The 12023-nt window shown below is 40.1% G+C and overlaps 1 protein-coding gene across 3 annotated transcripts in view; it reads right to left on the bottom strand.

Moving 5' to 3' along the window:
• gatb (glutamyl-tRNA(Gln) amidotransferase, subunit B) overlaps positions 1 to 12023 on the bottom strand; it is an 84762-nt gene that overhangs the window by 59668 nt on the left and 13071 nt on the right. For all 3 annotated transcript variants that reach the window (XR_010964264.1, XM_067992091.1, XM_067992103.1), the window contains exons 2-4: positions 10010 to 10154; positions 7300 to 7413; positions 2264 to 2462 (exon numbers count right to left, since the gene is read on the bottom strand). Coding sequence is in view for 2 of the 3 variants with exons in the window: in XM_067992091.1 (XP_067848192.1) it covers positions 2264 to 2462; positions 7300 to 7413; positions 10010 to 10154 (458 nt within the window). In the remaining variant the exon portion in view is untranslated. The remainder of the gene's footprint in view (positions 1 to 2263; positions 2463 to 7299; positions 7414 to 10009; positions 10155 to 12023) is intronic.

The following is a 12023-nucleotide window of genomic DNA, read 5'->3' as shown; positions in this document are numbered from 1 at the left end:
ATACTGGCTGTCATGCGCTGTCTTTTTGTTCTGGCTTCAAATGGGATGACCTAAAATTCAGGAAGCAAAAAACTTAAAACAAATATTTTAAAGTCACTTGGACATATGTAGTTGCTTCAGTGTTGCTCTTGGCTCTCTGAATTCCATCCCACAGTGTAAATTAGGTAAATTCAGTGCACCAGCTGGTTTTATGCATCGCAGAACCACTTCCACAGTAAATGGGATGACTACCGACATTTACAAATACATCAAATTTAAGTAAGTAATGACAAATAGCTGAGCCACATAGACCAAGAAGATCCCAGGGTCAGTTTTGATGTGTGCTGAGTTAGGGTAGTAGTAGGAATGCTACAACTGGCCTCAGTGTCCTTGGGCTAGGGAGGGGAAAATTGCCAGGATTTGTGTTCCTAATTACAATCCAACAACTATTATTAGATATGCACGTGTTTGGATGTTGGCTGATGACAGGATCAGGCTCAGCTATGATTCTCCCAGGAGCTGAACAGACCGCTGACATTCACTACCAAGGCTCACGCATACGAAGAATGGCCACTTGAGTGATGTATTGGAGGGCATCTGGCACCCATAAAACCCTACATCAGCAGGGAATCAATGCCATCAAGAGAGGAGGAGAGGCAGAAAAAGGAAAATTAAAAAGAAACTACGTAATCAACATAACCTTCTTAACCATCTTTCAAACCATCAGAGATTGACAGTCACTAACAAAGTAACAACTCCAAAGTGGTGGGCATGTCCTTGTCCCATGCATGTACAGAAGTTCAACATCTTCGCATAGTCAAAACTGGCTTCAGATACCAAAACTGACTTTAGACACCAAAACAACAACACCCCTTCAAACCAGCATATACACTAACCTAATTTGATGGAATAATCAGACCATATCACTTCTTAGTTGGGAACACAATAATGAAGAATATTGTCCCTCCTACTTATTCCAGATTCCAGGGTCACAGTGCCAGTTTGACAATTTTGATACCTTGGGGGGGAAGGGGGAGAACAGTCACATCTTCAAGTTCCTCTGGGCAGACAACAGACTACAAAAATGCCTTATGTGCCTTCAGTTCACTTAACAAGAATAGGGATCCAGTTTATGAAACATTAGGTACTAAAACTGAGGGTACCAGTTCAAGAGGATCATGACCAAATCCCTAGCCTCCCAGCAAAGGCCATGGCTGAGAATCGTGATCAGGTCCTCGCCTTCAATTTTTGTCCTGCACAGCCTACCTCTCATAGATCCCCAGAAAAGACTGACAGGAGTCTTGAGGGATCCATTATCACACCAACCTTCTCAGTTAATTGCTTGAAGATCACTCTCAGTCTGTCAGCCTTCTCCCTAATTTGGCAAATAATGGTTTACAGGAGCACTCATCAATTGCAGCACAATAAAGGGGTCAGACTAACCCAAATCCTTCACAATCCAAGATTATGCCCTTCTATTAATTAGCCATTAAATTTCATCTGACCCAGCACAATCAATACCACTACCTCCAAACCAAGCAATACTCCCTAGACTCTGGAATGAGCGAACCCCCCTGAAATTCTTCCTCTAATCCGATACTTTATAAACCATTTTGTCTGCATAACAAAGTCAGACAACACACAAAACCTAAACAGGTCCCTGGAATGAGACCCAGGCAACCATTAACAGAGCACAACTGGTGAGAGATATGGAAATAGGCCCTAAGCACCACCACCCGCAGCAAGTAAATCCTCCAAGCAGCACTCCTGACAAGGTCGTTGGCACTCATCACGGAAACAAAAAAAAAGAGTACTTGAAATAGAAATAGATTTCTTTATGGCCATCTGTATTTTAAAAAATAGCTGTTATTTTTTCCCATATCTTCACACTCTTCAGCTGGAGAATAGTCTGAAGCAGTGGAAGAATTTGCAGGCTGAATAACAGTATGACAGGCCGCGATGGGAATGCTACTTTCATGGCTGTAACCATCTTTATACCAGCCAAAAGGGTGGTTAGTCCTATATGGAGGAAGGGTTTTATGTGCTCGCACAAACCCATACAATGCGGGGAGGTCACCCACTCCCAATGGACGCGAGTATCCCACTGGATGTCAACCCAGAATTCAGGGCCAGAGCTCCTTTCGCTGGGACTGTCTGAAGTGGGACTCAAACCCTGCACCTTCTGACTCACAGGTGGGATGGCTGCCACGAAGCCAAAGGCTCACTCCTTAAAAAAAGGGTAAAGTGCCCACTTTGTTTTGTCAATTTTACTCTGCACACCTACCAGCCCTATTTAAGTCGATTAAAGTTTGAGTTCTTGCATCATCATGGAGACTTTTGCCACTATCCTGTTCTAGTTGGATCTGTTTGATTCGCACCAATTTAGGTATCATCTGGTTTCTGTTCTTCCCAACACAAAGACTGTATGCAAGATTTCCGTTGGTGGCAATTGGACATCTCTGCTGTGTTATCTGATATCCGACCTACATGGATAACAACAAATACTTCTCAAACTGTTTGCAGAAGATTCTTGACTTCAACAGGACCAAATTCAGAGATTTAACTGTTAAAAATCTTTAATATAAAAGTATATAACTGCCCTTCAGGAGGTGCTGATAAATAGAACAAAAAACTATTCAACAGAAACCTCTATTTACATTTCTCTTCTCACAATACTATGCTGCCACCAAAAGCATCCTTGTTGTTTGAGGTAGCATGGTAAAATAAATGGTGGAACTTTTGCCTTCACAACCCTGATAGTAACATAACAGAAACCAAGGACAGGTGAAAAAAAGCAAATAAACAGCCACAATAGGAATCAAGTACAAAACAGCTGAAAAAGCAGTGATGAATAAAATCTAAAGCAAAGAGTGGGCAGGGAGGAGTGGGGGGGCGGGGGGGAATAGAATTAGTAGAGCACTAACACTCAAGTACAAACTTCCATGCCATTCACTTTTCAATTTCAGTTGCACAGCTGCAGAGAATTGCTGAGTAGCAGCATGAATCATTCCTCACTGCTATTGTATGCCTTCTGCTAGCTGGCAAAGGCCACAGCATCTTTTTTTTTAAATTTGTTCGTGGGATGTGGGAGTCGCTGGCAAGGCCAGCATTTATTGCCCATCCCTAATTGCCCTTGAGAAGGTGGTGGTGAGCCACCTTCTTGAACCACTGCAGTCCGTATGGTGAAGGTTCTCCCACAGTGCTGTTAGGTAGGGAGTTTCAGGATTTTGACCCAGCGACGATGAAGGAATGGCAATATATTTCCAAATCTGGTGGCGTGTATGCACGCATGTGCACAGAGTTCGGGGGGAAGGGAGGGAAGGGAAGAGAGAATCCGTTGGGATATTTTGGGGTGCTACTGCCGTCTCTACGTTACATGCCTCCAGCAGCTGGTCAGAAAGGGCACACACTGGTGGATCTCCATGTCACTCAGCTGGTTCAAACAGTTAGTAGCAGAATCATATAGACCGGGAAGATCGCCGGTTTAATCCCTGGCATGTGTGGAATTAATTGATCTAGGTTGGGATGGTGGTAGGAGGCCTACAATTGGCCTCAATACCACTGTGTTTGGGAGAGGGAGAAAAATTGACCCTGAAAAAGTATCCCATCACCTTCAGGAGAAGATGAGAGAAAACTGGCAGAAAATGGAGGGAAATTGATATTTTAAAAACAAAAGCCATTGGCAAAGCTCTGTAATCAGGTCACTGATCCACCATCTTGGTGGCTGAAGAATGGGACCTAAAGACACTGGGGAGAAGGCAGAGAGTGTGCTGTGGATAGAAAAAAATAGGTCAAGGGCCAAGGCCCATAGCACAGGAAACCGTCACGGTTGAACAGAATAGGAGAGAAGTTCCCCCAGAAAAGGAAATTGAAATTTAATGATTCAATAACTGCAAAAATACTGTATCCCTTAAAAAAATGGTTCAAGTAGCTTACAACGTTATTACAAATATTTCATACCAATATATCATGCAAAACATCAAGGACACAGCACAATCATCCCAATGAGCATCAATACCTTATGTTGTTTAAGGTTTTGTATTTGATGTTGTAAGAGAAGATAGTTACCACTAGAAATTATAATTTCAGATATTTCAAAAATTGTCAAATATAAATTGTGGAGAAAAAAACCTTTAGAATCACAGAAAATTTACAGCACAGGAGGCCATTCGGCCCATCGTGTCCTTGCCGGCCGAAAATAAGCCATCCAGCCTAATCCCACTTTCCAGCACTTGGTCCGTTGCCATGTAGGTTTCGGCACTTCAGGTGCACATTCAAGTGCTTTTTAAATGAGCTGAGGTTTTCTGCCTCTACCACTCTTTCAGACAGTGAGTTCCAGACCCCCACCACCCTCTGGGTGAAAAATATTTTCCTCAGCTCCCCTCTAATCCTTCTACGAATCACTTTAAATCTATGCCCCCTGGTTATTGATCTCTCTGCTAAGGGAAATAGGTCCTTCCTATCCACTCTATCTAGGCCCCTCATAATTTTATACACCTCAACCTCCTCTGTTCCAAGGAAAACAATCCCAGCCTATCCAATCTTTCCTCATGGCTAAAATTCTCCAGTCCTGTCAACATCCTCATAAATCTCCTCTGTACGCTCTCTAATGTACGTTCCTGTAATGTGACGACCAGAACTGTACCCAGTACTCTAGCTGTGGCCTAACTAGTGTTTTATACAGTTCCAGCGTAACCTCCCTGCTCTTATATTCTATGCCTCGGATAATAAAGGAAAGTATTCCATATGCCTTCTTAACCACCTTATCTACCTGTCCTGCTATCTTCAGGGATCTGTGGACATGCACTCCAAGGTCCCTCATTTTCTCTACACCTTTCAGTATCCTCCCATTTATTGTGTATTCCCTTGCCTTGTTTACCTTCCCCAAATGCATTACCTCACACTTCTCTGGATTGAATTCCATTTGCCACTTTTCTGCCCACCTGACCAGTCCATTGATATCTTCCTGCAGTCTACTGCTTTCCTCCTCACTATCAACCACATGGCCAATTTTTATATCATCTGCAAACTTCTTAATTGTGCCCCCTACATTTAAGTCCAAATCATTTATACCACAAAATGCAAGGGATCTAGTACTGAATCCTGCGGAACCCAAATGGTAACATCTTTCCAGTCACAAAAACACTCGTCGACCATTACCTTTTGCTTCCTGCCACTGAGCCAATTTTGGATCCAATTTGCCATTTTCCCTTGGATCCCATGGGCTTGTACTTTTTTGACCAGTCTGCCATGTGGGACCTTGTCAAAAGCCTTGCTAAAATCCATGTAGACTACATCAAATACCCTCCTTGTTAGCGCCTCAAAAAATTCAATCAAGTTAGTCAGACACGACCTTCCCTTAACAAATCCATGCGGACTGTCCTTGATTCCTCTGTGCCTTTCTAAGTGATGATTTATCCTGTCCCTCAGAATTGATTCCAACAATTTGCCACCACCGATGTTAGACTGACTGGCTTGTAATTACTCAGTCTATCCCTTGCTCCCTTTTTAAACAACGGTTCAACATTAGCAGTCCTCCAATGCTCCGGCACCATGCCTGTATCCAGTGAGGATTGGAAAATGATGCTCAGAGCCTTCGCTATTTCCTCCCTTGCTTCTTTTAACAGCCTGGGATACATTTCATCCGGCCCTGGTGATTTATCTATTTTTAAGGATGCTAATCCCCTTAATACTTCCTCTCTCACTATGTTTACCCCATCCAATATTTCACACTCCTCCTCCTTAACTACAATGTCTGCATTGTCCCTCTCTTTTGTGAAGAGAGATGCAAAGTATTCATTAAGAACCATACCAACATCTTCCGCCTCCACACATAGGTTACCTTTTTGGTCTCTAATAGGCCCTACTCTTTCCTTAGTTATCCTCTTGCTCTTAATGTATTCATAAAACATTTTGGGTTTTCCTTGATTTAACTTGCCAATATTTTTTCATGCCCTCTCTTTGCTTTCCAAATTTCCTTTTTAATTTCACCCCTGCACTTTCTATACTCTTCTAGGCTTTCTGCAGTACTGAGTTCTCGGTGTCTGATATAAGCTTTCCTTTTCTGCTCCTTGACATCCAGGGGGCTCTAGAATTGGCAGACCCACCCTTTTTCTTTCTAAGAACATGTTTACTCTGAACCCCATGAATCTCCCCCTTGAACACCTCCCACTGCTCTGACATTGATTTACCTTCAAGTAGCTGTTTCCAGTCCATTTTTGCTAAATCACTTCTCAGCTTAGTAAAATTGGCTTTTCCCTAATTGAGAACTATAACTCCTGTTCTATCTTTGTCCTTTTCCATAACTAAACTAAAACTAACTGAATTATGATCACTACTACCAAAATGCACTCCCACTGCTACTCCTTCCACCTGCTCAGCTTCATTTCCTAAAACTGCCCCCTCTCTTGTTGGGCTTGCTACATACTGGCTAAAAAAGTTTTCCTGAATGCAATTTAAGAATTTTGTGGCCTTGATGCCTTTCACACTGTTTGTATCCCTTCTCAACAATTTTTGGTCCATTCAAACACTGAAATAAAATATAAAAGGTCTGCAATTTTCCTGTAACAAACTGAAATACAGTTCAATGCAAGAAGATAAGATTGTGGTACAGCAGCTCAAATTGCAGGATCCACACATAGTATTATTTTTTAAATGGTACAAGAAAGATCAGTAAACCTTCTAAATATCAAAGCTTAAGGCAAACTTTTTTCTTTGGTTGGGTGGGAAATATGAAGTTTATGCACTGATTTGGAGAAGGTTTTATCACACAAAGGTCCAAAGCAACTTTAAACCTTTAAAAAAGGAAATTTTACTGGGAGTAATTTTTGTTCCAAGTACTCCCCCAATATTTTTGTGAAAATATATTAATAAAATTATATTCGTTACCATTTTAAAACAACATTGAATTTTCTGCTCCAACGGAGACCTGCCTGTCCCTTCAGACTGCTCTGATAATGTCACTGATGGGAAGGCACCACTGAAGTCATGGATCAGCTTCATTCATTTTAATGGGGGGGGGGGGTCAAAACTTTGGATTGCCCGGTAACAAATCTGAAGACAACTGACCCCAGGAACACTGTACTGGCTGGGTACATTGAATATTATGCCAATAATTCAATGTCTCAACATCAAACATTACGAAACAGAAAAATGCAGACAGCAAGTGTTTCATTAAGAATAGCAAAATCCCAAGTGTGTCGGCTGAAGAGCATCAGAGAACGACAGTATCCTATTCCAGTGTAATTTTTTTTTAAAATCAAGTCAGGTCAAAAAATTACCTACTTAATAGAAGTTATTTGAAACTATGCACAAGCTTACTGGTAAGTCAGCGTAGAAGTAGTGTTTTCTGTCAAACGTGGATTTCTTATTAATGGTACAGTTTAGGGCTAAGCCGGTCATCACAGCTCCTTCGACACAATGTCTGTTAAGTACCTTTTGAGGGTGAAGAAATACAATTGTTATGCTGTAAACATAAAGGCATTTCTATGTGAGGCATTTAATTCAAAAACATGTTCTGCACCAATTGAAGGTACCATTATAAGAAGCAAATGTATCCACTATCACAAACAAACTGCATAACTTTATACTAGTATCTGCTGAGGTAACATTTCTTCTAGCAGAAACATTTAAGTTCAAATTCTGTTAAGTCAGCATGATGAATAGCACAAATCCTCACATTGTGAGGCTCTTCTCCATAGCTCAATATAGCATTGCTGTTCACAATGGAATTAATGTGCGTGCATATAAAATCATAGTGAGATTGTAAGTCCGTGAAGGTCACACCCAATTGCATGCAGTACAGAATGTGGACCAAATTTAGACATTTAACAAAATCAATTTGATGTCAACTTGTCTTCTACTGAAATCATTAAAAATATAGGAAAACAAAACACCTAAACCTGTGAAGATTACAATTGATCTGTGTAAAAGAAAAGGCCCTGCTTCAATGCGTGGGTTATGCAAAGACTGATGTTTGACCTCAGCAAGCTTCAGCGAACCAATGAATTTAAGTTGATTCCCACCCCCTCAGAGCAGGATAATTGTTTACACAAAAGAACTAAAATATTGTACTCAAAGAGTAGCGGGGGGGAACATATCTTGGTTCAAATGATTTATCAAATGTTGGTACATTTTTTCATTAACTGTTCAAATAGATCTCATAAAAATACTTAATGTAAAGATGGTTTTGAAAGCTTTTATAGTTTTTGCAGCAGATAAGAGATGCTCCTCATAAGCAGTTGAGTAAATGGACAGCCATGACCACCTGGCAAACACATCAGCTCTGGCTACTCCAGCCTCTCTGAAATTGTAAGTAAGATTGTGCTTCTAAGCATCTTAATCAACCAAAAAATTTTCTTTTAAAATTCCTCCCCTCCCGCCACTTATGTTGGGTGTCGCTCTGGTGTACTAGCAATCTTCCAAAACTTGCTCAAGTTGCCATTCTTCATAGTTTACCCTAGACTATTTTACTGTGGCATTATTGCCTCAGTGTTTAAATCATAATTGTAAAATAATTATGAGGAATCCCCAGGATGGATATTCTTTTAACATACTTTTCAGCTATGCTAGGAGGTCATTCCAGAAAGTTAGGACCATAAGACATACCCTGAACAACACTCCATTCTATAGCATTTCTCCAATGTGTTGAGTGTTTCCCATCACAATTATGTAGGGTTTTGAGGAGGTATACTTTACAAAGATTTATTTTTTAAATTCTCCTTTTGATTTGATCTACCTAAGCGCACACCAACTGCGGCCAAAAATGCAACCTGTTCACAGGACTCCAACAATGCTGCTCAAGACTAAGAGGTCTTTGGTAGCAGCCTGGAGATAACCGTCTGATTTCTCTGCTGCTTGTTGGAAGACACTAATCTTCTGTTCGGTACCTCTCTCTGTGCAGATGGTGGAGGTCGAGAGCTCAGTAGACTAGGGGTTCAAGCTATGCCCCTCCAACTTGTACTACCAACTTGTACATAATTTTTAGTCAAATGTGCAACCAAAGAAACTTGAGATCTAAGTAGACAACTTAAATGATCAGTTAGACAAATGGAGACACAAATGTTGCAATGGCAACCAGCATGATTTGTTCTACATTTTCTAATAAATTACTTCAGCTTCAAAATCCTCCCAAGTTATTTTCACTACACATTATTCGTGTGGCAGTGTACTGTAAAACTGTCTGCATCATAATTCATTTAGCTCCTAGAAATCAATTTTTTTACTAATCGTTTACATTTCATGCACTGATTTAGTAGTGCAGAAATTTTCGTGCTAAAAATAAATTCATGTCTAACAGCCCTCGCACAACTATTATTTTCCTGCAAAATTTTCAAGTTTACAGTATTCTAAAATCCAGTGCATGAGGGGAACCCCTGTTTTACAAATATCTATTCAGTCTTTTAAAAATCTAAGTAATAACCCTCTATTTAGAGGACAGGAAAACATGCAAGATGCAAGTTATATATCAAATGCTACATCAATTATAATACTTGAAACTTAAATCAAACTGGTTAGTGTAAGGACCGTTTTGTGTGCCGACTCAGGCATCACTCACTCCCAGATCTAAAATTGGACGGTAAAGTCCCAGATGGTTCATTAGTGAAGAGAAAGCTGAGGGGGCTGAGGATTCATCTGGCTCTTTGGCATATATTTGTTGGGATACCAAAACCCAGAATTCTTACAAACTGTAGGAATGAATCTCCATTCCGATATTGTATGCCATCATTGACTGCAGCACCAGCATACTATATCCACATTGCCATCCAGTAATTCCCTTTAACTTTGCAGTTATATAACCCTCCTATTACTTTTACCATTTTCTTTCTCTATGCAGTTGCAGTTTTCTTATTCAGAAAACAACAGGAGACAAGGTCTATAACACTTCACGTCATTAGAAAATAGCAACCTATGACAAATAACTCAATTTGACAAGAGGTATCTTGTAGGAATCCTAACAAAGTAAGTTATGTAAAAGCACCATTATTTCTACCTCAACAAGTGCAGTAGAGACACATTTAAAAATACTCACTGGTAATGTGCCTGGAAGTGAAGCATCTAAAAATGATACCAATGAATTTGGAGGTGCTGAAAATTGCACCCGGGACCCAGAGAAAAGTTTGGAGTTGGAACATAACTGAGCATGGACTTCCAATCCCACAACTCCCATCCATTTGCTGGAAGAAAAAATGGGTTCTTTATAAAACATGAGGAACATAACTATAGCCTGACCAATAAACAACAATACATATGCCTTATAGAAAAAACTACAACCAACCTGACAGCCTAAAAGAAATATCTCAAAAGCATGTAAGTAGCAATAAAGTTCACACAAACATTTAAATGTAACATCCTGTGGTTTATGAAAAGAGATGACTGTCTTGATTTATGCATAATTTTTTTTTTATTAATTGCAAATGTAGTAACACTTTTGCCACACTGCCTCAACATCACTTTGCTTGTGGAATAGCTGAACAAAGCTAGCTGCAACTTCCCACCTACCAGTTTCCAGGAAAAATAAGGTATACAGTTCCTTTAATAAGACAGAGTTTTATGGAGGATATTATACACTGTTTTTACACCTATTCATGTTCATGATAATTTATCAGGGACGATTTTTCTGGGATGTCCTCTGCCCGAGCAATTAACTGGACTCAATGTGCCCAAATTTGGTGAGTTAGGTCATTTGAAAGTCCTGGTCGCACTATAGATACCCCTATAACAGTTGGATTTTTGGTGGTGTCACACTTTCCCTTAAACTATCACTGGCTGTCATTGCCAAAGCATTAAAGTCATTCAACAAAAATCATCTTATAGAAATATAAATAGTTTAATTACAACAGGTTTGTTATAAAAAATAGCTTTTGTGATCAAGAAAATAGTTATCAGTCTATATCAGCTCACCATATAAACAGAATAAATCTTCAACAGCAACACTATATAATTAATTTAAATCTCTAGATATATCTCTAGACCAATAGTTTACACATGATGCCTTAAAATTCCCACACAAGTGACTGACAGAACTGTGTTATGATGCGATACTGTCATGTACCAAGACATTCAAAGTTACCAAATGCATCAAAAACAAGGCTCCAACTTATGCTCACAACACAGCCAATGTCACTTTGCCTCTTACTGGAGTCAGAATGATGAGGGTTCAACCCCATTGGAAGGGGATGAGGGCATAATTTAGGTTGACACTTCAATGCACTATTGCATTGTTGGAAAAACCATTCTTTGGATGAGATGTTAAACTAATTCAGGTTGACGTTAAAGCTCTCATGACACTATTTCATAAAGAGCAGGGACCTCTCCAAGTATATTGGCTAACATTCATCCATCAACCAACACCACTAAAAACAGATTAACTGGTCATTCACCTCATTGTTGTTTGTGGGTCCTTGCTGTGTGCAAATTGGCTGTCGCATTGCTTAACAGTGCAGTCAGTGCACTTCAAAATTAATTAATTGGTTGTGAAGCCTAATTCTTTCATTATGACGTGCTTTAGAATGTTCTGAGAATGTGATACAGCCATATATAAATACATAAAAGAAGAAAATGCTGGAAATACTCAGCAAGTCAGGCAGCATCTGGGGAGTAAGAAACAGAGTTAACGTTTCAGGTCAATGACCCTTCGTCAGAAATGGGAGCAGATGAATATTAAACAGTTTTTAAGCAAATACAGAGCCAGGGAAAAGGGAGGAAGGAGAGGGGAGGAAAGAATAAAAGGGAAGGTCTCTGATAGGATGGAGGGCTGGAGTGATTAAATGACAAAAGGGATGATGGTGCAAGGCAAGGAGGGTGGTAATGGGACAGGTTAAGAAACAAAAGATGGGTCTAGAGGAGCTGTAAGTGGCAACATCAAAACCATTACCAGCATCTGCTGTCCGAAAAAATTGTAGTGGTTATGATCTGAAGTTATTGAAATCAATGTTGAGTCCAGAAGGTTGTGAAGTGCCCAAACGAAAGGTGAGGTGCTGTTCCTTGAGCTTTATTGGAACAGTGTAAGAGGCCACGGACAGAGAGGTCAGAGTGGGAGTGGA

This window comes from Heptranchias perlo, chromosome 1 (assembly GCF_035084215.1).
Source record: "Heptranchias perlo isolate sHepPer1 chromosome 1, sHepPer1.hap1, whole genome shotgun sequence".
Taxonomy (NCBI): Eukaryota; Metazoa; Chordata; class Chondrichthyes; order Hexanchiformes; family Hexanchidae; genus Heptranchias; species Heptranchias perlo.
The sequence above is the reverse complement of the archived record's forward strand: the minus strand, read 5'-3'. Positions and strand labels throughout refer to the sequence as shown.